This window comes from Drosophila subobscura, chromosome A (assembly GCF_008121235.1).
Source record: "Drosophila subobscura isolate 14011-0131.10 chromosome A, UCBerk_Dsub_1.0, whole genome shotgun sequence".
NCBI lineage: Eukaryota > Metazoa > Arthropoda > Insecta > Diptera > Drosophilidae > Drosophila > Drosophila subobscura.
Window position 1 is genome coordinate 7518089 of NC_048530.1, and position 25419 is coordinate 7543507.

The 25419-nt window shown below is 49.0% G+C and overlaps 8 protein-coding genes across 13 annotated transcripts; 5 read left to right on the forward strand and 3 right to left on the reverse strand.

Annotated features, from left to right (window-relative positions):
* Nucleotides 1-602: 602 nt before the first annotated feature.
* Nucleotides 603-5044, reverse strand: LOC117902911 (poly(A) RNA polymerase, mitochondrial). 2 transcript variants are annotated; one of them, XM_034814475.1, is made up of 4 exons: nt 4991-5044; nt 4779-4931; nt 3831-4716; nt 603-1790 (listed from the first exon to the last, which is right to left on the reverse strand). In XM_034814475.1, exons 2-4 carry the CDS (start codon nt 4876-4878, stop codon nt 884-886), a joined length of 1893 nt encoding a protein of 630 aa, XP_034670366.1. In that variant the 5' UTR covers nt 4879-4931; nt 4991-5044; the 3' UTR covers nt 603-883. The 2 variants fall into 2 exon arrangements, with proteins under 2 accessions (XP_034670366.1, XP_034670376.1); XM_034814485.1 differs by lacking the exons at nt 3831-4716; nt 4779-4931; nt 4991-5044 and adding an exon at nt 2010-2026.
* On the forward strand, nt 2227-24631 carry LOC117902943 (tetraspanin-2A). 4 transcript variants are annotated; one of them, XM_034814576.1, is made up of 3 exons: nt 2227-2364; nt 2885-3647; nt 23823-24631. In XM_034814576.1, the coding sequence occupies exon 2, from the start codon at nt 2896-2898 to the stop codon at nt 3628-3630; it is 735 nt and encodes a 244-aa protein (XP_034670467.1). In that variant the 5' UTR covers nt 2227-2364; nt 2885-2895; the 3' UTR covers nt 3631-3647; nt 23823-24631. The 4 variants fall into 4 exon arrangements, with proteins under 4 accessions (XP_034670467.1, XP_034670459.1, XP_034670478.1 ...); XM_034814568.1 differs by having other exon boundaries at nt 2885-3646; nt 23827-24631; XM_034814587.1 differs by lacking the exon at nt 23823-24631 and adding an exon at nt 23281-23407 and having other exon boundaries at nt 2885-3646.
* LOC117902904 (solute carrier family 12 member 8) lies at nt 5690-9807 on the reverse strand. The gene is made up of 7 exons (XM_034814464.1): nt 9087-9807; nt 8452-8999; nt 8194-8395; nt 7895-8129; nt 7227-7835; nt 6982-7160; nt 5690-6913 (listed from the first exon to the last, which is right to left on the reverse strand). The coding sequence occupies exons 1-7, from the start codon at nt 9314-9316 to the stop codon at nt 6754-6756; spliced, it is 2163 nt and encodes a 720-aa protein (XP_034670355.1). The 5' UTR covers nt 9317-9807; the 3' UTR covers nt 5690-6753.
* Nucleotides 10055-12571, forward strand: LOC117902890 (pre-rRNA-processing protein esf1). Its single transcript, XM_034814456.1, has one exon. The coding sequence runs from the start codon at nt 10127-10129 to the stop codon at nt 12488-12490; it is 2364 nt and encodes a 787-aa protein (XP_034670347.1). The 5' UTR covers nt 10055-10126; the 3' UTR covers nt 12491-12571.
* Nucleotides 12488-13587, reverse strand: LOC117902937 (serine/threonine-protein kinase Nek3). Its single transcript, XM_034814545.1, has 2 exons — nt 13339-13587; nt 12488-13278 (listed from the first exon to the last, which is right to left on the reverse strand). The coding sequence occupies exons 1-2, from the start codon at nt 13507-13509 to the stop codon at nt 12586-12588; spliced, it is 864 nt and encodes a 287-aa protein (XP_034670436.1). The 5' UTR covers nt 13510-13587; the 3' UTR covers nt 12488-12585.
* Nucleotides 16314-17053, forward strand: LOC117902957 (histidine-rich glycoprotein). Its single transcript, XM_034814598.1, has 2 exons — nt 16314-16340; nt 16508-17053. Exons 1-2 carry the CDS (start codon nt 16326-16328, stop codon nt 16952-16954), a joined length of 462 nt encoding a protein of 153 aa, XP_034670489.1. The 5' UTR covers nt 16314-16325; the 3' UTR covers nt 16955-17053.
* LOC117902919 (sex-lethal homolog) lies at nt 18345-21861 on the forward strand. 2 transcript variants are annotated; one of them, XM_034814507.1, is made up of 7 exons: nt 18345-18463; nt 19103-19345; nt 19432-19803; nt 20009-20116; nt 20225-20406; nt 20979-21613; nt 21723-21861. In XM_034814507.1, the coding sequence occupies exons 2-7, from the start codon at nt 19256-19258 to the stop codon at nt 21737-21739; spliced, it is 1404 nt and encodes a 467-aa protein (XP_034670398.1). In that variant the 5' UTR covers nt 18345-18463; nt 19103-19255; the 3' UTR covers nt 21740-21861. The 2 variants fall into 2 exon arrangements, with proteins under 2 accessions (XP_034670398.1, XP_034670389.1); XM_034814498.1 differs by lacking the exon at nt 21723-21861 and having other exon boundaries at nt 20979-21716.
* On the forward strand, nt 22013-25008 carry LOC117894666 (regulatory protein zeste-like). The gene is made up of 3 exons (XM_034801847.1): nt 22013-22310; nt 22825-23054; nt 24952-25008. The coding sequence occupies exons 1-3, from the start codon at nt 22013-22015 to the stop codon at nt 25006-25008; spliced, it is 585 nt and encodes a 194-aa protein (XP_034657738.1).
* The last annotated feature ends 411 nt before the right edge of the window (nt 25009-25419 follow it).

Consider the following 25419-nt stretch of genomic DNA (forward strand, 5'->3'; position numbering starts at 1 on the left):
TAAAAACAAAATTGGAATAAAACTATAAGGACATGCGACAGAAACAGACACAGAAGCATATTGTAGCGATATATACATACATATATACATATATATATATACATATACCTGTACGACTATGCAATTGCGAGTGTAATAGGTTTAAGGATGACTCGATCGATGGATCATACAAGGAGGAGACTACTAGTTCAAAATAGTGGCCCCACCCCCACCCAAGTGGATGCCTTAACTCATCTTCGGCTCTCATATACGGTCCGATGCGGTCCGGTTCGGTTCATACATCCCAGAGACGACCATTGGCCCTCGCCTTAAGTTTTGTTATCGAATAGTCGAAAGAGAAGAGGGAAGACCCCAGGCCCCACACATACAACTGAAGATGAGGTGAATCAAATACCCACTAAAACTAATATTGAAAGAATGCAATAAAAATTTCAGCAATAACGAACATTTCTCTGGGACTAATAATTGCTGGAAAGGGATCTTTGAGGTGAATTTGAATTTGCATAACTGAAAATCGATGCAGACTAAGTTCCGATGGATTGCTGCCGCAAGGTATTGGGTCCTCACTTTTATTTTCCATTAGAAAACCTATTCAAGAGTCCTCTGATTATTTTGGTTTTTATTTATCATAAAAAAAGTGTTTAAAATACTCAACATTTTCATTTGTTTTGTGGATCCTAGAGCTTACGAACGAGTTTGGGGTGTGGTATGGGCTACCTTAATGGGAAGAGTAACAATATTGAACAACATTCAGTTTTAGCTTTATGTTTAGCCGGCTTAAGCTTACGTTAATTGCCAGGTCAGGGGTCACGGGATCAGACTAACTCTACGTATGTACATGGGTCTACACAACGCCCCCGTTGTAGACTTTGGTATCATCCTATCACCTGCTGCGCCTGTTCTTGCTGCTGGGACTGGGACTGGGTGCTGCCGCCGCACTGGAGGACTCCCGCAGCTGCTTCAATTCTGTGCGCGTTGCGGCCTTGATGCTCTGCACTTGCTGCCGCACCGAAACGTTTTTATAGGCCACAGGGGGAGACGCCGTCGCTCCTCCATCTGAGGCTAGACCTGTCGTTGACTGTTGCTGCTGCTTCTCCTCGAAGAGATCGCTGACCTCGACCATGCGCGGCTTGAAGAACATGTTGGGACGAATGACCGCCTTCTCGGGATGCTTGAAAAGATTGAGCAGGCCCCAGGCTTCATCCTGGCGCTCGCTCTCCGGCAGCGTTGAGTTCTCCACCTCCGATTCGAGTATCCAGGCCGCATTCCGCACCTCGATGCGCAGCCGTTCGCACTCCTCCAGGCTGACGTTCTTGCTGACATTTAGGAGCTGCTCCAGCGGATTCACAATGTACATGGCCGAGTGATCGGGCTTGGCCAGCTGCCGGCCCTCGTTCAGAGAGATGGCCCGATTGTGGAAGTCAAACTGCGAATAGAACTCGAAGAACTGCAGCAGCAGCTCGCTCAACGAGCTCGTGTTTCGGCTCTGGAAGCCCACACGCTCCAGGTCCCGGCCGAAGGTGCAGTTGATCCCATCCTCGGTGACACGCACGTCCTTCGCTTCAGCCGCCTTCACCAGAGCCCCAATGGTGGGCAGTAGGGGCTGGCGCAGCTGCTGCAGAAAGTACATGACCAGGCAGGTCAACGAGAAGTTGCTGATCCAGCGCCCAGGCGAGGGATTCGTCAGTCCGCACGCCTGCGCCCATCGTCGAATGCTAAAGGTGAGCGGACGCACTCGCGGATCGATCTCCCCGAACATATACAGCAGCTCGGACATGTAGAAGCCAGAGCTGAAACAAAAGAGAGAGAGGATGAATCAAAAGGGGTTTACAATCACGGGCGTGGCCTACTACGCGGTTCATTGAATGAATGAATGAAGTACTGACCCACCCCCACTACCACTGGCCGGATGTGATTGCAGTCCCCAGCCGAAGCCCCGAATTGTTTTGTGAATCATGGCCATCGGCATGCCAGTCCGCCCTGGAGAGAGAGAGGGAGAACTGATTCACCTGCTGGTGCTGGTGGTGCTGCTGCTGCTGTTGCTGCCCCAAAGAGAGCGACACAGAGCGAGCGCCTTGTGTGGCAGCGGCATTTGGCAATCGCCACCTGTCGCTATCTAATCTTATCGAGGCTGTGGCCAAAGCTTTTGCTCGGTTCTGCCCTGTAGCAATATCTTATCTAAGGCCTCTCCCAGGCCATGGTATGTTGTCACCCTCGTATCTCTGGCTGTGGCTCTGTGGCTCTGAGGCCTGGTCAAAACGATTTCAACGAACGAACCCAACGGAGCGCTCTCCTTTTTTTGCTGCCACGCAACTTTATTTTTATTTTTTTGCTGTTGATCCAAAGAAAATCAACAAAAACAAGGTGACAAAATTACTAAAAGAAGAAAGCCCACAAGTAACTGCTAAAAGTGTGGAGTTCTACGAGTTATTTGAACCCAAAAAGATCTGTGCGTGAAAGTTCTGTTCGAGAGAGAGAGAGAGAGCTCTGCAGGAGCTCAAACTATTCTTAAACTCTGTGCACTAAGAGGACATTTCCCACCTTGAAGGGAAAGTTCTGTTTCTGTTGGGTTTTTGGTAGTGTGTTGCAATTGGAACTGGTATTAATCATCTAGTGCGTGAGCTGATAACGTTATTTGCTAAACACAATTCCGATAAGGCGGCCAACAGAGAGCGAGAACCAACATCGTGATTAATACACAAAAAAGTGCTGCTAGGGCTGGGGCGAGAGCTTTTGGTATGTGACTCAAGAGGGAATCGAAAACGAAAAAGGAAGCCAAGGCAGCGTGCGCGAAAGGCTAGATGAATCACTCGATTCCTGGGGCACACAAAACGATCAGTTCCATGTCTTAACATATCTTGCTTTTCGCTCTATTTCTTTGCAGCCTGCCGCATTATGGGTATTGGGTATGGAGCCTCGGACGAGCAGCTGGAGAAGCAAATCGGTTGCGTCAAATACACGCTCTTTTGCTTCAACATTGTGGCCTGGATGATTGCCACAGCATTGTTCGCCCTGACCGTCTGGCTGCGTGCCGAGCCGGGCTTCAATGACTGGCTGCGCATCCTGGAGGCGCAGTCCTTCTACATCGGTGTGTATGTGCTGATCGGTGTGAGCATCATCATGATGGCGGTGAGCTTTTTGGGCTGCCTGAGCGCCCTCATGGAGAACACCCTGGCCCTGTTCGTCTTCATTGGCACGCAGCTGTTTGGCTTTGTGGCCCTGGTCGCTGGCTCGGCCGTCACGATGCAGTACAGCACGATCAACTCCAGTCTGCAGCCGCTGCTGAATGTGTCGCTACGTCGCTTTGTGTCCACCTCGGAATACACATACTCCAACTATGTGCTGACCATGATCCAGGAGAATATCGGCTGCTGCGGCGCCAGCGGTCCCTGGGACTATTTGGACCTGCACCAGCCGCTGCCCAGCTCCTGTCGCGACACTGTCAGCGGCAATGCCTTCTTCAATGGCTGCGTGGATGAGCTGACTTGGTTCTTCGAGGGCAAGACCGGTTGGATTGTGGCCCTGGCCATGACCCTGGCCATGCTCAATGTCATCTGTGGCACAATGAGCTTCGTTCTCGTCCAGGCCGTCAAGAAGGAGGAGGAGCAGGCCAGCAACTACCGCCGCTGAGCCTAGACACACACACATACTTAAGTTAGCAGTACAGAAGCGACAAGAGACCCTGCGGATAGTTAGTACGACCCACTAGTTAGATCCTAAGTAATTCCTCACCCACATCCAATCCGAACAATAAGCTTACAAATAAAGATTTAAATGCGACTCGGCGACGCAACCCCAACCCCAGCCCCACACTGAACGTTAGTACTCACAGGTTGCTCATGGAGAGGTCCACCTCCAGGTTTAGATGCTCGTGATGGTACTTGATGATGGGCACTCGGGCCTGCAGGATGCGCCGCACATGACAGACGCCGGGCAGAAAGAGGTGCAGCATGTCGCCAAAGCATTCCATGTGCCGCTGCGTCTGCGACCGTCCGTTGCTCAGGTTCTCCTTGGTGTGGTAGATGAGCCGCGAAGGCGGCTCGCCATCCGACTCTTTGCGCAGGCCAGTCTCGCCATCGAAGCGTAGGATAAGGTCCAGATCGCAGCCCATTCTGCCGAAACCGTTTACCGAGGAGCCAAACGGGTGCGCCTGTGCGGCGGGGAACATCCCAGAGATGGCCTGCTGCACCTGCAGAGCGGCCAGGAAGCGCATACGGACGCCGAGATCGTTCAGCTGCGTGTGCTCATGCAGCAGTTGCACCTGTTGCTCAATGCTCGCCGCACCGCGCAGCTGACTAAGCAAAGAGGCCTGGTCCAGCTGCCTGGTGCCGTCCACTGATAGCAGGTCGCTGAGCGGCAGCTGGCTGTTGTTGTTGTTGTTATTGTTGGTGTTGGCGGCCAGTTTGGGCCCACGCCGCCCGGGTGCCGCCTTGAACCAGAGGAAGGGCGAGCGTACGGGCACACCGCTCAGATCACCATTGGCGGCACCCGAGTCAATGGCAGCCGCTGCTTCATTGACTGTGGAGTACTCCAGCAGAATGTAGTGCAGATCGTCGTCGTGTCGCACGCAGTAGTGATGCGCCCCCACAATGGAACCGAAGCGACTGCAGTAGTTATACAATTCCGAGTAGGACTTCTCGGAGCTGACCTGGACCACGATGCTGCGCTGCGCCTGGACCTGACGACCGCCAATGAACTCGTCATAGTTGGGCTTGCCTAGCGAGCAACAAGAAGAGGATAAGTACGATGGAAGCAAGCTGCTTGCTGGTCGGCCTTACCTCTAGACAGGGAAGCTGATGCGGCTTCTGTGGTGTATTGTTTTACGCAATATTTTCGCCAGAGCTGCACGTTCTGGGCTCGGCGCATCAGATTGTTCATGGCGGGTATGTGTGGCTGACGGGTGGAGATCCTAGCACTGATTCATGCGTCCTGCAATTCCGGCGTTCAACTTTAACAAATAGTCCCCCGAATATTTGGTTGTACTTGGTTTTGGTGGGGTTAGGGTGAACATCCAGCTGTTCGGCGACCTGTGCTAGGGCTGCAGTGTTACCAGTTTCTGATCTCAATGCGAAATGTTTCTGATCAATAATCTGATATCTATTTTCAAAACCCATTAATTGAGCTTGAGTTTACAAACTAGTGTACGTTTTAAAACAGTAGTTTTCAATGCACAGACACTTATCGAAGCCGAGGGCAGAGTGTCCATCCCTGGTGCCCCAAGTGATGAATTTATTAAATGAAATTCCACAATAATTCACAATAAAAAGTAAATGTTGTTTAATTTTCACTAGCCTATGACATATTTTAGCTACACTTTCATTCAAGAAAACGATTATAACATTTTTGCAGCTGAAAATTGCCAAGTTATCGACAACCTCGATTGTTTGTTTGCTGGCGGCAAAATTCAAATTCCTCGGCTGAATTCTTCAAATACACATTTATTGAGTTATTATCGGTATTACATTGAGGGATCTGCTCTCCACTGTGATGTCCGTCTTTATTTCGTACAACTAGGTTTAATTATGCTATATATGTATATGTGTATATTCACGTACAAAAACGAGACACCCAGGGGGTATATTTTCCAGGTCGTCTCGCACTTTACTTTCCCTATTTATTTTGGGCTTGTTATGTTACATTCAAACAACATGTGTGGTGTATACATATATATGAAGTATGTGTGTTTCGCATGGTATATACATAAATACGGTGTGAGTATATAGAATGCGGTTATTGCTGATATCTGCAGGGGGATCTGATTACCTTTGAGTGTGAGTTCATTGAATATATGCATTATGTGTGGCTTAAATTAGATCTGATCTGGGATCTTAGATTTACGTTTACATTGTTATTGTTCATTGGGTTACGGGAATACAGGTGTGAGCCATAGGGTTATGTTCTATAAGTAAATAGTGGGTGTTTGTTTGTGTTTTGAATTTTTCATTGCATTTTTGTGTTGTGGTGTGTTGAAAGGGATATTGTGTGCTGTGTGGATGTTCACCCTAGTGGTTGTGCCTCTCTTCACTCCGCTCCTTTTCTTTCGAATGCAAAGTCGTCAGATCCTGAAAATGTAACTTTTTCTTTTGTTTGTTTTCTATTTTGGTTTTACTTATTATCTCAGTATCACATATGTCTCCTCCAAAATGCTGTCGGTGTGCGGAAACATATCCATTTAGCAACAATTTTACACGCTTTTTTTCTTTTGTTTGCTTATGTTTTTTTCTCTCTCTTTCTATCTAGAAATAACTACGCGAACAAGGAACACACTGCAAGCGTGCCAAAAACTAAGGTTAATTAAATTAGTATTAATATAAAAGAAAAGGACTGCTCTGAGCTGCTCCGTCTGTCCGTCTGTGCGCTGTGCGTGCCTTGTGTGGTATGAGTGTGCGGGTGCCAGTGTGCTGCTTGTGCTGGTAGGACAAAGGGGGAATTCGATCGTAAATGCCAGTGCCTGGACTAAACATAATTGTATCCTTAGCTCCTAGCTTAAAACACACGAACACATACACATCCATACATTGAAATACAAACATACATATCGTAGAGTTATGTAAGTATATAGTTTAGTTGAGTTCTCCTTGGTTTGTTTTGTTTTGTTTTGTTTCAGTTAAGTTTAGCTTAGTTTCGTTTTTAGATTTAGTTTTAGTTTAGCTCTAGCTCTAGCCTTGCAGAAATGCACTCAAATATTGCTTGCCACAGCTGCACAGCCACGTCTGCCACTGCCGCTCCCACTCCCACTCCCACTCCCACTGTCTAGATGTCGTCGATCAGGCGACCCTCGATGACGGACGAATGATGGTAGTTGGGCCGCGGCCTAAAGTCCTCGTTCTGTTCATTCAGCTGCGTCGGTGACAGATCTACGCCCGGACATGAGGGCGTCACCACAATCTGCTCATACTCATGCATGCGCTTGCTGCACGAAAGCAAGAGAGAGATGGCAATGGTTAGATGGCTGCACTTCGAACTGTGTTCCCTACTTACCCGAAACACCTGAATATGACGCTCTTGACCCAGGCGAAAAAGTTGAACTCGGCTGTCAGGCCCGGCTTGACGGCAGGATTGGCTGTGCCCACATAGAACCAAACAACAAAGACCACCAAGAAGCAGGTCAGAGCGTAGTACCAGTTGACCAGCAGCATCACCAGCAACTTGACAAAGGCCTAGAAGAAAGCCAAACGATGCGCAGATATAGAACATATGCCAATGGGGTAAAATCAAGAGCTTACCCCTCCCAGGGAGAACCAGCGATTGCAGTAGCCAGAGTACCAGTTTTTCGTCTTGGAATGTATGGGCGGACGGATGGGTGCAATCGGTTCGTTCTCATCTTCGCTACCGCCCTGCGTGGCCGACTGCTCCACTGACAGGGCAGTGGCATCTTCTGTGCCCGTCTCTGTGCCTGTTGTCGCTGCTGAAGCCCGGGCTGCCTCCGCTTGACTCGAAGCCGGCGCTGGCGTGGAGGTGCTAGGCCCCTCCAAGTCGAACTCCATTGGCGCTGCCTGGTGCATGGGCGAGTTCTGGGGACTCTGCAAATTCTTGTGACGCACTCGGTCGGGGAAGAGCAGATCCAGGTCGTTGCCACCATCAGACACGCTGCCGTAGCGCCGTGTCTCGTAGCTGGGGCTAGAGGCCTGGATGCGGAACCGCTCCTCGCGCTGCTCCTGTATGTCAAAGGTCTGGGCCAAGGCAAAGTAGGCGTAATTGATGCAGGCGTAGGTCAGCAGGAAGGGCATGGTCACAATGGGGGCCAGGAAGTTAATGTCGCCCACCATAATGAAGGTGACCGTCACCAGTGCCACAATAGCCATGGCATACAGAGGGACTTTGTTGGGTCCGCGCTGCAAGGGATGATACATTTATGATTCCACATTTCTAAGGAGAAGTTGAGGCTACTTACACCCTTGCCCAGTACATCGATGCCAGGAATGACGCTCTCCTTGGCAATGCTCTGGAGAACGCGCGGTGTGCCATACATGGCGCCCAGGCAGGAGGACATGCTGGATACGTAGATGCCGGCCAGCAGCAGGAAATGCACGGCCGAAACCTTGACCGAGATCATGAAATCTTCGTAGAGTATGGCCCGTTGGCACGTGGCGCCCAGGAACAGCACAAACACCAAGTACAAAAATGTTCTGCCAAAGAGAGAGTAAAAGTCACGATCTGGGACTATTCACACCCTATTCGGGGAAACCTTACGAAGTGCCAAAGGCAGCAAGCGTTCCGTTGGGTATGTCTGTGGAGGGAGCACGCAGGTCACCGCTCATGTTGATGCCCGACAGGACGCCGGTCACAGTGGGAAAGAAGACACCAAAGACGCGGAACCACGAATACCCATCCTCGTATCTTGGCCAGAGATTTTCTGCAAAGTTGCCGCTCATCCAGCCATCAAAGCCTTTATCTGCGATGGAAATCATATGATGAGTAAGGGTCAGACGCTGAACGAAATGATCTCACCTGGATCTACACCCACAAAGCTGCCCACCATAAAGTCCAGCGCCGAGATGAGCAGGATCATGAGCAGAATGAACTGCAGCTTGATGACCCACTTAACGCCGGCCACATTGATGCAGCCCAGGAGCAGAACAGCAGCGGTGGCAAAGCCACGAATGGCCCACTTGTTGTCCTCCAGTCCGACCAGCCCGGCCATCGACTCGCCGAATCCCATCACATTCAGGGCACAGCCCACAGCCTGGCCAAAGCAGTAGAGCAGACCCAGGGCGCCACCGAACCGGGAGCCCAGGGTGTGCGCAATCAAAAAGTAAACGCCTCCGCTCTCCACACGGCAGCGTTCGCAGATGCCGATGGCCGAGAGGACGCTCACCAGGGCAATGAGGACGGTGCAGACGATGATGGCCACTGCATTGATGATGCCCGCCTGTGCCACGATCCAGCCCGAGCGCAGGAACACGATCACACCAAAGACGTTGATCAGGCAGGAGGTGAAGACCCCATCCCAGGTGCCGAACAGCACCGGTTGCGAGATGAAGAAATTCGAACGCCACCTGTTGAGTGTTGGATCAAAGGAAAGGTTTGTGCTGTAGTCCGGGGGCGGCGCCAGGAGTCGGGCCTATGTCCTATGGGTTACTCACCAGGGCTTGTCGCCTTGCTCCCCGGCGAATATCTCGTTGGCTCCGGAGGCATGGTGTCCACCGGCCGCGTATGTGTACTCGTTGCCCAGGTCAACGAATCCGCCCGTGTTGTTGTTGGTCCGCTGGCGAAAGCCGGCCACGGACACCTCACCGTCATCATCGCCGCCAAGACCGAAGCGCTGCCAGTCGACAGTGCGCCGGCTCCCGTTACTTTCCGCCGTATTACTCATACTTCGCTCCCGTCTTCGTGTGTGAATGTGTAGGTGTGTGTGGGAGAGAGAGTTGCGAGTTTTGGGCGCTAGTTGTTGCTGTTGTTGTTGCAGCCGACTTATTCCTGGCCTCTGCGATGAGGCTATCTATCGACTATTCTGGCCTAATCGCGGCAATTAACTGATTGCTATTTATTGACTTCTTGGCTGGCTCTGGTTCTGGGTGCGACGTCGCACTGATGATGATGGATACCAAAACACATCCACGCAGGCAAGCGAATGAAAGTTTTCGGCATGTGATTTTTGTGGCTAGAACGGCTCTCCAAATCTGTGGTCTGGCCCACTTTTCGCTCACTAGCAGCTGGCACGCGCAACAGCGGACCTCATCTTTGGAGGCAGGTGGAAACGAATGCAATGCAACTGTTGTCGGTGGTAAATGCGCAAAAAGTTAAATAAAAACACACTCTCATATGTAAACTATAAAGTCGTCATCGATAGCTATCCGCGCGCGTGCTGCCACACCGTTTAATGAGCGACCCGATTATCGTGGTGCTACCAGATGATGGCCGGCGCGCCAATTCAAAAGAATGCAATTTGGGCCAACAAATGTGCTTACATAAATTCCTAAGCCCGTTGGATTTTATGTTGCCTATATATTTCCGTATCCCCGTTCTCCTTGGTAGCTTCAGCTGACGAATATCGATACGAACTCTTCTTATGTCTGAACATCTGTTCGAGCTCTGACTGGGTGGCAACTCCACCCTGCGGTCTCTGCATGCCTGCACGTGTTGACATTTGTTTCCCAGGTTTGTTCTTAATTCAGTGCGGAAAATGGTCAAAAAGAAGGAAAAGTCGGCCAAAGGGCCAAAGAAGGCTGAGCAGGAAGGACCTACTACATCAGCATATGCCGCCAAGATCGACACACCTGCCCAGGGTGATGCACAGACTGGGATTTGGGGCGATGCACGCTTCCAGCATTTGCTGGCCGATCCCCGCTTCAAGGGTGTGCCCAAGGTGCAGCGGAAGGTGAAGATCGACAAGCGTTTCCAGGGCATGTTCACGGATGACAAGTTTAAGGTGAAGTACACAGTGGACAAGTACGGGCGGCCGGTCAACACAAGCAATGCCGAAGATTTGCGCAAGTTCTACGAACTGGATGAGAACGACAGCGATGAGGATGAAAAGGAGACTGAGGCGAAGGCTACGAAAGAAGTAGAAGTCGAAGAGGAGGAGCAGAAAGAGCGCCGAGCAGAAGAGCTGGCCATTGCTCGTGTGGACGGTGAAGAGGATGAGCTTGAGAACGATGCCCTGGACAGCGACGGCTCCGAGGTGCCAGAGAACCTGCGCGAGCGTTTGACCAACCCAAATGTTGATTATGCCCGCGGCGAAGGCCGTCTGATGACGGACTCCTCGTCGGACGACGACACAGACGATGACGAAGGTGCGGAGGGGCCAGAGCTGCAGATCGATCATGTCTGGGGCGAGCTTGACAACGATGCCGAGACCACCGAGGAGTCCACCCGCCGCCTGGCCATCTGCAACATGGACTGGGACCGCATTCGCGCTGAGGATCTAATGGTGCTGCTGAGCTCCTTCCTACCGCTCGGTGGGAGCATTCTCAGCGTGAAAATTTACCCCTCAGAGTACGGCAAGGCACGCCTGGCCGAAGAAGAGATTCATGGCCCCGCCGAGTTGGTGAAGCGGGACGAGGAGGAGGATGGCGACTCTGACGAGGAGTTGGTTAAAGAACAGGACAGTGACGCCGAGGAGGGTGACGACTATCACATGGAGAAGCTGCGCCAGTATCAGCTGAACCGTCTCCGCTACTACTACGCTGTGGCCGAGTGCGATTCGGTGGCCACGGCCGACAAGGTGTACAAGGAGTGTGATGGCATCGAGTACGAGAGCTCAGCCACGCGCGTCGATCTCCGATTCATACCCGACGACACCTCCTTCGAGGAGGATACGCCAAAAGACGAGTGCTCCGAGCTGCCGGATGCCAGCAACTACAAGCCCCGGCAGTTCACCACGACGGCCCTGCAGCAGGCCAAGGTGGACCTTACGTGGGACGAGACTGCGCTGGACAGACGCGAACTGGGCGACAAGCTGTCCAGCGGCCAGGTGGACAAGCTCACCGACAAGGAGCTTCGCCAGATTGTGGCCTACAGCAGCGAGGAAGACGAAGACGACGACGAAGAGAATGTTGAGGACGAGCAGCCCCGATCGGAGGAGAAGCGAGAGCAGCAGCCAGATCAGAAGCAGCCTCAGCCTCAGCCGCCCAAGAAGCTTTCGAAGCAGGAGCGCATTGCTAGCTACAAGAACCTGCTGGCCGAGATTCTGCAGCAAGAAAAGCAGGAAAAGGAGCACAAATACGAGATGGAAATGTCCTGGAACATTGAGCCGGCTGTCGAGGCAAAGGAGGAGCCGCAGAAGACGGGCACAGCCACCGCGGGCCAGCCATCCGAGCTGACGCCCATCGAGAAGGTGATCCAGAAGCGCAGCGAGAAGAACAAGCTGCGCAAGGAGATGCGGCGCAAGAAACAGATCGAGGCACGTGGCGGTGATCCCGAGGACAGCGACGACTCCTCAGTGCCCGATGGCATCGATATGAACGATGCCTACTTCGCGGAGGAGTTCGCCAATGGCGACTACGAGCCACCCAAGACCAAGAAGCAGGGCAAAAAGAGAAACAAGAAGCAGGATCAGGTCGAGGATGCTGGGGCGGAGCAGCAGCAGCAGGAGCTGGCCCTGCTGCTAGACGACGGCGATGGCCTGGAGGAGAAGCAGCACTTCAGCCTGAAGAAGATCCTCAAGCAGGAGGAGCTGGATTCGGGCAGCTCCAAGCGCAAGCGGCGCAAGCAGCTGAAAAAGGCCAAGCACCAGCCCCAGGAGACGGCCAAACCGGATGACGATTTCACCGTGGACCTGAACGATACGCGCTTCAAGGCGGTCTACAAGTCGCACGAGTACAACATCGATCCCACGCACTCCCACTACAAGGCCACCAAGGGCATGCAGCAGATCATTGGCGAGAAGCTGAAGCGGCGCGAGCGGCAGGTGGACGGCGCTGGAGCAGATGAACGCGAGTCCGCCGATGAGTCGCAGGCCCCCAAGCGCAGCAAGCAGCAGCTGGAACAGTCGGCGCTGGTAAAGAGCCTCAAGCGGAAACTTCAGCAGCAGCAGCCGAAGCTCTAGGCCATGTGGATTGATGTTTATTTGCTTAATGTAAATTATTAAGTTAGAAAAGTAAATGCTAAACATAAATACGGATACAGACGAGGAACATGGAATTACTTGTAGTTGTAGTTGAAGTATTGCTTGTAGAGGAAGGCAGTGATGAAGGGATCCAGCCGGAAGATTTCGGGCACACAGATGCGGCGCTCCTGCTCGTAGACGACCATCAGTTCGCAGATGCGGGACCAGGTGGAGTTGTGGAGGCGTCGTATGAGCTGGCAGTCTAGTTTGGGCCGCGTCAGGCTCACCACAACGGTGTGCACCTGCTGGGGCGTGGCTCCGGGATCGATGAGCGCCAGAAAGGGGCTGCGGCCCACGCACAGCTCGTAGAGGACCAGGCCCAACGACCAGATGTCCGACTTGTAGTCAACCTTTCCAATCCCGGACATAACCTCCGGGGCCATGTACAAGGGTGTGCCCACACCTGCCAGATGCTGCTTGCTGGGCGCATGGACATTGGAGATGCCAAAATCGGCGATCTTTACGCGATCGCCAGCATCGAGGAGCATGTTCTCCGGCTTGATGTCACGGTGTATCACGTTGCGTATGTGCAGGTACTCCAGACCAATCACCATGTCGCCGAAGTAGCGCAGCAGCCGATCCTGCGGCAGGCTGGCAGTGTGCTGAATGACGTCCCGCAGGGTGCCATTGGATGCGTATTCCATCACAATGTTGACGGTGCCGGCGTGGTTGAAGGAGCGAATAAACTCGACAATGTTCGGGTGACGCAGCTGCGAGATGATGTAGATCTGGTGGGTGGGAGCAATGTAACCTTACTCCACATGCAGCGTAGACAAAGTCAAGCTCACCTCTTCCTTTATCAGACTCAGCTCCGTCTTGGGATTGCGCACGATGATGCGCTTGACGCAAACCTGGCGCTGCTGGCGACTGCCCTCGTGCTGCAGGCACAGGAAGACGCGGCCGAAGGTGCCCTCGCCGAGCACGCGCACGGCCCTCAACATGGGATCGCCCAGATTCATTTTTAGGGGCTTGAAATCAACAAGAATTGCAAATATTTTTCCACATCGCCAGTTTACAGTTAAACGGCATTCAGCAATCCCGCGCGACCACTATCGATAGTTTCAGAATCGATAAGAGCGAGAAGAACCCGCACTTTTGAACTCAAATTTAAATTGCCTTTGCGCTACGCTTCCTGCCAACTGCTGGCTGTTATATAACGCGATTTATCACCGAATTGATAAATAATTAATTAAAAATGTTGCCAAGACAAAGCGACAGGCAGTGTTAGACAAGCAAACTGGCCCAAACTGGCATGTTATGCAAATTGTGTTGGGTGAGAAAGCAGTTTACTTTTACTTTTCCCACTGGATTATGTGTGTGCCCGCAATGCACATGGTACACTCAGTGAGCCAGCCAGCCAACCGCATTTGCCTGCTGCAAGCATACTAACCTACAATAAATCGCCCAGACTGCACTCTAAAAAGGCAGCGGCTCTGCTGCTGCTGTGGCTGTGGCTGTGGCTGCTGCTGCGGCTGCGCCTCTATTCGCATGCAGGACGCCCCAGTCCCCACCGCCTCCTCAAATTCGTTTCGTCTCGAATATCAATTTTGGGCTACTTCAAACTTCCTAAGTTGCTAACATGCACGCGGTGCATTATCTAACACTTGCTGCATTTTAATTGGATTGAATACTTATTTCTCGTTCGATTTGAGTCGGCGGTGGGGAAATGTCTGCCAGAGAGTGAGAGATGAATGGAGAGTGGGGAGAGCTCATTAACCTTTCACCTGTTTCGTCAGTGCACACCACGCCCTGCTGCTGCGTACTTCAGTCAAAACAATGGAATGCACTTGCATAATGGGGCATAAGAGAGCGGAGGCCCTTCACCATAATTAGAGGCACCGAATGGCAAGCGAATTCCATCATTTATCACTCCATCTGGTGGGATTGATTGCTTTCCATGCCTCTGACTGATGAACGCGGAAGCTCCATTTGCACACCGATTACCAGATCGATCTTTAATCGATCTGCTAGCAATGCAGCCCTGTCCCGTTGTTCTGTGCTCCCTTTGGCATCGTTTGTTATTTGTGTGTCATTCTTTTCCCCTCTCTTCCCTCCCTTGCTGGCTTGCATTTTTGCATTCTTTTGGCCATGGAGTTCCCCACGCGCTCTTCTTCCGATAGCACTCACTCATTTACAGTTTGTTTCTACGATTGTTTGCTCTCTATCTCTCTCTCTCTCTTTCGCTCTTTCTCTTTATATCTGTTTTTGGCACCTTTTGAAAAATGCCGTTAATGGTACTTGCACTTGCACTTACACACACACACACGTACACCCGTTGCTCGGACTGGTTTGTGTATGGGGTGGGCCATGGGTGGTTAACCCGTTGGAGCCGATATTGCTATTGATTGGCAACGGGTTTCTTTCGCCTCCTTGGGGGGCTGCCTTGCCTTGCCTTGCTTTGCCTTGCCCCCAGTGGCGGCCAAAATGCCGAATACGTAATATAATCTTTATTTTAATTGAACCACTATCCCACACGCATACTATACGCATCTACATACAAACATACATACATACATACATACATACATACATACATACGTACATTGGTATTTGTTTTTGTCGAATTTTCACAAACAATTTTGTGGCAGCGGCTATAAATTACTGAAAGAAAAACGAAGGCTATAAATCGGGAGGGTATTGCATCAATTGATACCCTCTCCTTGCAGGCGGGATTGGGCCGTTTCCACAGCCACAGCCACAGCCACATGAAAGCGAATAGTCTTAAGCTGCAATTTTACCCAAGGCAGAGGCACGCACCACCATGACCATTATGCTGAAAAAACAATTCAAAGAAGATAAGGAATTATAAATTCAAGAACTACTGAATGATGTTTTCTGATTAAAGTTCTTCCCCAATCGCTTGATAACATTTGGAACTAACTAAAAAAGAAACCCCAGAAAATGTGGCTCGTAATTGATTTAATTCGTATCAGTGCAACAAATGCTATGCAGATATTCTTGAGCATTTTTGGTAAGCCAAGTAGAAAAGCGAAGCCTGGCTTGGTAACGTATCTGGCTTCTGGCTCGTGGTACATAAATATCTTTAGATTCATACGTTAAGTGATTGGCAAATGTTGGCTGAATGAAGGCAGCTTAATGACCATCATTATCATTATTTGTTTGCAACATTTTGTTGTACGCGTATAATAAGTATGGAATGGAGTAAATGTAAGTAAATTCTTTTCAAGTCCGAACTTCTAATGGATGTTCCTACACACATATGTATGTACATATATTAGATATACCCTAACTAGCCTCCGAATGGATTGGGTATTTTACGTAGTATAACAAACTCCTCTCATATTTGCCTCCGCCCCACCAGTCGCCATGTGATGTTGTGTCTGTCTCTTGCTCTGCCGCCTCGACTTTGACTTGAAGTTCGTTGCCGTTAATCGTTGTTGTTGCAACATTGTTGCTGTTGTTGCAGCTACTCGTGTTGCTGCCGCCGTACATTTCACATTTCGCTCGCTAATTCGGCGCTGCTGCTGCCTCGCCTTACCTTTCCTTCCCACATTTCTCTCGGCTGCAACTGTGGTCTCTGGGGGTATAAATCGAATCTGGTCCCAATGCTAGAGCCACATTCAGCCTGTCGCCGTCCAGGAGTTCACTTCGCTTCGCATCGCGCAACCATAAACGATCTTTGGAATATTTTTTGGAATCGAATTAACTTTTTTTCTAAGTGACTTTTCTGTGTACTCTTCTGTGTGCTCCACTCTCTGGTCTCTGGTCTCTGGTCTGTGCGTGTGTTTTTGTTTGAAGAAAACCAACGAGAAAAATGCTGAAATTCATTGTAAGCAAACCAAAAACAAACCCTCAGGATAACCCATACAAAAAAGAAGAAAAGACAAATAACCCAAGAGAAGTTTTCCTTTATGGGAAAAATGAAAGTTCTGTGAAATCAAGGGGAATGGGATCCATGTGAGATCTAATGCTGTGCCCTTATTATCCACTTTTTAGCTACCCTGCCTGGCACTGGCCCTGCTGGCTGTGAGCGTGAGCGCCTTGAAGATCCACGACTATGAGCACCAGGAGCACCAGCCCCACGAGCAGCAATACGAGCATCAGGAGCATGCCAGCTACGAGCCGGAGCACGAGGAGACGGAGCTGCATCACGAGGTGGAGCACAAGCATGCCACGTCCCATCAGAGCGTCAAGTTCCATCACTACCATGCCGTGCCCGTGTACATTAAGAAGGAGGATCAGCATCTGGTGAAGAAGCCCATCGAGATCGGCGGCACCAAGCAGAAGCTGAAGATTCTGCACCCCAAGAGCGAGCACAACCACAACCATGGCCTGGTGCTGGAGAATCACAGCGAGTCGCATCTGCACGAGCATGGACACTACGAGGAGCCCGTCCACCACTCGGAGCACTACGAGCACCATGAGCATTATGGGCACGAGTAGGCAGATCCGATCCATTCCGGCGCCCTCATTTGCCAAATAAGTTGTAAGGAAGGGTTATTCCCCCCAGCCCCCCAATCGTGTGTAAGGATTTTTTTTATTTGTATCTGTATTGTCTCTTGTTAAATAAAACGTTTACCTAGAATATTATTGAAATCAATAAGGGACCGCATGGGAAATGCTTAAAATCAACTATTAAACGGAAAAGGAAGTTTCAAAATATTGGAATTCTGCAGAGAGACACCTGGCGAATAACATATGTAGATGCAACCTCACTTGCAACAAAAATACGCTAGGTGGCGTCACAGATGATACATAGGCACAGGATGGTGAGCTTTTGCCAGAATGGCAAATACTCAAAAATAAATACTTTTAATACTTTTTCCACTCTTTACGCGTTTCCAACTGTCAACCAATGAAAAACCTCGAAATTTTTCGAAAAACTACAGCATGCCGAATTTTTTCAGGTGGTCCAGCTACGTCACAAACAACTTTTTGAGTTCAAAATTGTTTTTCTATTATTATTTTCAAAGAAATCGTTCACGGGGGATGAAAACGTGGGTAGTTTTTGCATACCTGGAAGGAATTTTTTGTGACGTATTTACCTGTAGTCGACATCTTAATTTTTGGTACAAATTTAGCACCATGAAAGCTCTTTTGCTTCGTTAAGGGAATTTGAAAGCTCTTTTCCTTTGCGAAGGGAATTTGAACAACTAATGAGACAACTAATAAAACTAAATATCAAAAAAATAAAATAAATTAATATTGGAATATGGAAAATATATGGTATTGTATATAATTTATTTATTTAATTATTTCAATTAAGAATGAACTGCTTATTATGGAATAAGAAGAGTAATAAATATAAACTAAATATCCGTACGGAGAGGAAGGAAAGATCAAATTTACAAATTTGCTAAAATAAGATTTAAATACATAATAATACCATAAAAAATCATTCCATATCGGATATGGGAATGGGTAATCGGAGGGGGGTTGGAAAGTACGGGTTGGGGTTTTTGTGCGAAGAATTACATTGGATATTGGTATTGGTACGAATCACTGTAATACGCGTAATCACTGTAATAGCTCCCTTGCCTCCATAAGGGGTGATTTTAATAAAAAAGTCAAATACAAATTTGTAAAATATAAGGTCAAAAGGTAGACAATCTAATAAAAAGGAGTATTTATTATAAGCCAAATTGATTGTTCAATCGGATTAAATTATTGTTTCAGTGTTAAAAGTCTTTTCTGGCTGGTAATATTAAATAGAACATCAGAATTGAAGAATATGTTTTCTGATTACGGTATATTTACGGTATATTTACAGTATATTTTGAAAATGATACCGTATATTTTGGTATATCTTTTAGTAATAAGTCGGTCACACTATTCCGCGGTCACACTGCTAGAGGCGCCGCCAAAGCCAAGGAAAAAAATAAAAAAAAAATAAAATAAAAGTTGGTGTTTTTGGTGTAGCGTCGTGTGTTTGGTGTAATTGCTGAAAAGAAGGTGAGTCGTAAATTGTCTTCGAATTGTATTATTGCGAATGGCCTGCGGCCAGTGTTGCGCTCTTTGTAGATTCCTGACTTATTCGTACAGAATTTTTTTCTTTGCACTTTTCTTGTTGCTGCGCCGCGTATTTGTGTTTGTGTGTATGAGTGTGCATGGAATGGTTTTTTTTTTTGTAGGGGTGGGGGTAGATTTTTCTGTGGCTGTTTGCCTGAGTTGTGGCTGCGTCGGGCTCCGGCCCGGCCCAAGTGCAGCAGCAGCAGCTCCTGCCGGGGAGGAGTGCTGTCACCGCACACCAAACAGGGCGGCATGCCGACGGCAATCGGCAGCAAATGGCACGCCCGTGTCCATGGATGCACTTCGTAAGGCTTGACCTGTCGCCCATCCGGACATCCGAGCGGCGTTCCGAAGCCGAAGCCACCAGTGTGTACACACACATTTTGGGATGTAACACGAACGAGGTGCAGTTCGGCGGGCCAGGGCCAGGTCACTGCAATTGAATTTGAATCCTTGCCGTAGACAGAAGTGGACGCGGACGCGGACGCGTGCAACGACGACATCACACATCATCTCTTAATTGAATTAGGCTGCAGAAAACCGAATACACATATCTTTTTCTGTGCTTCTCTTCCATTGCAGCTTCTGGCGCGCACTGCGACGTACATAAAAACACACAAACATTTTTTCTGTGGCATTTGAACCAGTCGGTGGAGAGGCGAATAGTAGCGAAAAGCGAGCGACGTTTTTTTTTTGGAACCCAGGCAGCGCAGAGGATCAGGAACAGTGCCAGCCATGTCGCAGTCGAACAAGATGCAGGAGCAGACCCGCCAATACGCGAATGAGAATGATAACGAGAACGAGGAGCTGTCTTCGGACATGGAGGTAGATCCAAGAGCCAACCAAGAGTCCCCCGCAATCACTCGATTTTTTTGTCCCTAAATCTAACGCTTCTTTTCTTGATTTTGCAGGAGCCAGCCGATGCTGGGGAGCGAGAGGCCCAACAGGAGGGTCGCCAGGATGAGAATTCCAACGATGACAGCAGCCCTGGCAACGAGCCCCAGCAGGAGCAGGAGACGGACAAGCAGCAGCCCCAGGAATCGTCCGGGGACGAGCAGAATAACCATGGCAACGGGGAGGCAGCAGGCCCTGCCGATAAAAAGCAGCAGCAGCAACAGGGTGGCAGTAATGCCGCCGCACCGCCGCAGGAACAGGAGGAGCGCGTCAGCTCGACCAATCTGATAGTCAACTACTTGCCACAGGACATGACCGACCGAGAGCTGTACGACCTCTTTTCCAACTTCGGGGGCATCAACACCTGCAAAATTATGCGCGACTTCAAGGTAAGTCCACAGTCAGTCAACAGGATGGGCAACAGGATAGGCAGGATGCACGTCACAGGTCGTTGTCGTCAAGAGAGGCCCCCCGTGCCTCCTACCACTCCTGATTACTGTTGTTATCCTTCTCGCACCGTGCAATACATGCACGAAAATAACGCTGCAACTCCAACCCGTGCATCCTTTTCTTTCTGTTTTCTACCACCCTCAGACCGGTTATAGCTTCGGCTACGGCTTCGTCGACTACAGAACTGAGGCAGACACCGAGGTGGCCATCGATAAGCTGAACGGGTTATATGTGCGCAACAAGCGATTGAAGGTGAGTATCCCCCCCAAAAGCCAACCCAACCCAAACCACCCATCCTCCGCCTGCGCATACGCATACTCACTTCTGTCTCTCTCTCTCTCTCCCTCTCTTTTCTCTTAGGTCTCGTATGCTCGCCCCGGCGGCCAGTCCATCAAGGACACCAACCTGTATGTCATCAATCTACCACGCAATATTGACGATGATATGCTCACCAGAACCTTCTCGCCCTTTGGCCAAATTGTCCAGCGCAACATTTTGCGTGACAAGCTCACCGGTCGTCCGCGCGGCGTTGCCTTTGTACGGTAAGCTGTTCACAAAAGTACCATCAAAGTGGTACAAGATTGCAAGTGAGGGAGTGATGCGTGGAGTGCAGTGTCCAGTCAGCCAGTTTGCTATTAAGATTGGGTGTTGAAATATTGCAAAAGATTCAAAGTTTGTGTCTGTTCAAGCTTAAAGAGAGCTTAGCCTTAAACAATCGAATTTTTAGCTGCATTAATTATCTAAAATGTCATAAACTAATGGAATGAATAGTCAGAAAACATTCGGAAAATGTTCAATGATCAAACACAACTTCAGAATGGAACTTTCAGCCACTTAATGGCTTCCAATCGTAAGAATGTTTCAGTACAAGATCAGCTTTCGCTTTGGCCATGTTTTGTTTTAAATAATTTAAATACAAAGCGCTCTATGGGGGGTAGAGATATCTAGAGCTAAGGGGCCAGGCTAGGGACTGCCACTCACAGACAGATACAGAAAGGTCTCTAACAATGATGCATATTAATTCTGCTTTAAAGCGACTTTTACTCTGACATTCTTTTGCCAACTTTCTCTAACTTAATCTCTCTCTCTCTCTCGTTCCATACGCCGTCGGCAGCTTCAGCAAACGCGAGGAAGCACAGGATGCACTGAACTCGCTGAATAATACGGTGCCACTGGGTTGCACACAGCCAATATGGGTGCGCCTGGCGGAGGAGCATGGAAAGGCAAAGGCCGCACAGTTTATGTCGCAGATTGGCGGGCCGATGGGTGGTGGTGGTGGCGGCGGTGGCGGTGGGGGAATGGTTGGCCCACTGCACATTGGACATCAGCCGCACCACCACCATCACAGCCACAACAACAACCACAGCAACCAGCACCATCCACACATGCCACAGCCGCACCAGCAACAGCTGCAGCAACACCATCATCCACCGCATCACCACCAGCACCATCAGCAACAACACCATCCCCACCAGCCGCATAACCACAACCACAACCACAGCCATGGTCACCACAACCACCACCATAACATGGCCCACCATCCGGCGGCGCACCATATGCAGCTGCATGGAGGAGTCCACGGCGTCAGCATGGGGATGGGGGGCATGGGCGTTGGTATGGGAGTGGGTGTGCAGATGCATGCCGGTGGTGGAGGTGGAGGTGGGGGCGGTGGAGGAGGAGGTGGAGGAGCGGGTGGTATCGGTGTCGGTGGTGGCGGCGGTGGCGGCTATCAGCATATGGCGCATAGAGGTAGATCAAATAGAACAACACGATCTCAAAAACTGCATCCATATAACAATCATGCACAGAAATTTATTTAAACACAAACAAAAAATTAATTTCTTTACACCAATATTAGCTGCATCTCACAGGTGAAGTGGTCATGCTGCCATTGCCACATTGCAGCCACTCCAGCCGGCAGCCGTGCAATGGCAGCAGCATCCGCCGCATCCACATCCGAATTTGAATCTGAATCTGAATCCGAATCCGAATCCTCAACCGCAAACGCAACAGCAACAGCAGTCGCGTCCACAGCCACAGCCAACACAGTCTCATCAGCCATCATACCAGCCACAGCAGCAACAACAACAACAACATCATCTGCTGACCACACATCAGCCACCAATAACAACAACAACAACAACACACATGCCCGCCATCTTCGCCAGTCAACAAACCCACAACCAGCAGCAGCATCAGCAGTCCTATTCGATCATCAACCATTTGAGCAACTACGGCCAACAGCAGGAGCAGCAGCAGCAGCAGCAGCAGCAACAGATCCACATACAGATACCCACGCAGGCGACCTACTTTGCTCCTGCTTACTTTGTGCCTGCCTATCCAACAACGGGACCAGGACCAGTCGTCACATATCCTACTGCAGTCACACCAGCAGCAGCGGCAGCTTCAGGAGTTGTTTATCCAAATGTGGGCACACCAGCGGCAGGTCCAGCAGCAGCATCAGGAGTTGTATATCCAGCTACAAGTGTATATGTTGTTGCCTCTCCACCAGCAACCACATATTTACAGGCTACAGGAGTAGCTCCTGCAGCAGCCGCCACACCAGTACCAGCACCAGCACCAGCACCACAGGCACCCGCAGGAGCAAGACGAACACCAACATACACCGCAACATCAAGAGAATCGGGAGGTACAACATATTATTATTATCATCAGGTCGATAATGATGGGCCTGCAACAACACAAACAGTGCCTGTGGCAGCAGCAACACCCACAACGCACACGTATGCAGCAACATCAGCCGAAGAAGCAACAGCAGGAGGAGCAACAGCAACAGCAGGAGGAGCAGAAACAGCCGCACCAGAAGGAGTTGTAACCGGAGCAGATACCGCATATGTATATTATCAGTGTTCCGATTCGAATCATGTGAATACCCTCAACTACTTGGATCCTCAAACTGGCAGATTGCAAGCCATGGGCCTCGTGTATGTGACATACAGGGGTGACCGAGAACGAACAGAAGGAGCAACGGAAACAAGTGCAACCCCAACGCCAGGAACAGCTCAATCACAACAGGATAGAATGGCAACGAGTTGGGGCCCAGGAACAACAACAACAACAACTGGTGCTGGCGGAGGTAGAGGTGGAGGCAACAACTCCCAGGATGCTGCTGCTGCTGCTGGTGGTGTTGATGAGATGCTGCGTGGCACTGGCGGAGGTGGAGGCAGAGGTAGAGGCAGAGGCAGTGGCGGATCAGCCGGAGGAGGAGGCAACAGGCACGCAGGCGGTGGCAGCTTTAACCACTACAACCGAAATCGAAACCGCAATTGAATCTAAACCATACACCCCCGCCCCACTCCAGTAATAACCCGGAAATAGCCACCATCCCCCCCTCAATACTCTACTCTCGCTTTGACTCTGTGCGTCTCTCTTTAGCTAGATGTATGAATTCGAACACACCATACACACACACCCACACACACACACAATTGTATATATTCAAGACACACTAATGGATCGGTTGAAGATCGGATGGCGAAGGAGAAGGAGAGGCACAAAAAGGCATTGGCATTGGCAGCAAAACAAAAACAAAAAGAGATGCAGACAAAACAAACACACAAAAACAAACAAACAAAGCACAGAAAGAAAACAGAGAAAAATTATAGAAATTCCAAGATAAACAAATGCACACACACAAAGACACACACACACACACACGAGGCAAGAGAGTTGTACGTTTTAAACGATCTGAAATCAACTTAAGATCGATATTCAAATCAAATTCCATTCAATTTTTGTATCATAGCATACAAAACACACTAACACATAAACACTCTCAGACGACACACTCAATATCAAACGCATACATAAACATATGTATCCCATACATAACAATCTCTAAGATTATACTCTCAACAATGTTTGATTCAATTGTATAAAAAATGACATAAACAACAAGGAACGGAAGGAAAGAACTCCTTTATTTTTTTACACACACACACACACAACACACCCACACGCATATATATGTATAATATACAATGGACACTGAAATCTGAAATTCAACATTTTAATTTGCTATTTTGTCAACAACACTAAAAAAGAAACCCATGCGTGAGTGCTGCTGGAAAAACGCCTTTGATAGAGTAGAAATATCAATATTATAACTCTATAAATATTTTTTTTGACTAAATATAAACCTATAATAAAAACAAAGCCCTAGTCTTGTAGCATTATCTTAGATAAGGTACGTGTTTTTTTTTTGTTTTCAGACTACATTTAAAAAATATGAAAAGCAAGGAAGAAACAACTGAAAGAAACAAACCGAAAAAATACATGTAATTTACGTTAAATAGGCAATAAACAAATACACATAATATATTATTAAATGGTTATTATATTAACCGATATAAATACGTTATAAAACCACCAACCACACATGCAATTAATTTTTAGCTGTAGACTTGGAAAAGAACGAGAGATTAGACGCGCTGCATATTAGCGAGAGTAAGAGTAAGGGCGAGATCGAGAGCGAGCATAGTGCACAGCACGCCATGCTGTCTGTTGAGAGAGAGAGAGAGTCGAGGCTACAGTCGTTGCGAGGGGACACGAAGCCGTACCCGACCTGGACCTACCACAAGCAGAACGAGTCGAGCTTATTTTGTAAGAGAAAACTAAGAAAACAAACAAATAAACAAGTGTTAGGATAATAACAAAGCGTCTGGCTGCTCCAAGGCTACTCTTGTCGAATAGGTAAATTTGTATGACATTTATTGTAGTCCGTAAGCAATCGAGGGACGCAGACGTCCCGAGGCAGCAATCGAAAGAAAAACAAAAAGCCCTTTAAGTGTAGTTTAATGACAACGATATATCCGAGAGCACAGTAAAGCAAATGAGAGATTTATTTATAAGAGAAACCTTTTGTAAATGTAAAACAGTTCAATATACGAAATACCACATGCAATGTAACTAAACAAATTGATTGATTTAGTAACATAACAGTGGATAGAACCAGCAGAAATGCCCAAAGAGGTGATCGTAAAATACGATGGACAGTCTTATAATAACGATGATGATGATGATGGGGGAATAGGCAACGAGGCTCGAACTTGGTTTTGTTATTCCAGAAATTGCCCCCGAAAGATAAGATGGATAATCTTCCCTCCGGTAACAACGGATGCTGACCGTTCATACGGATACCTGTCTTTTCAGCCTGGAAAACCAATCATGAAATGGAGGCCCTGACTCTAAGAAGCGTATTTGTCAATGGTCACAAATAAACTGTAAATGCAATGGTGAGTTCTTAAGAGAAAGGGCAAGGTGAGAATACGATTCAATGTCTAAATTAATATCTTAATTAATTTATTAGTTATATCAACCTTCCACGGCTGTATCAAATATACAGATTTTGGAGAGAACATTTTGGGGCAATCGCTTTCGTTTCACCGGCAGTGACTTTTGTCCATGGTCTTCTGGACTGTGGATCCTCCGGCAACGCCTCCTCGCCGCTGTTGCGATGTAAATCCAACCACTCATCGGAGCTCAGAGGCAGCACCTCAGAGCCATTGAGAGCGGCAGAGGCGCGATCCATCCAC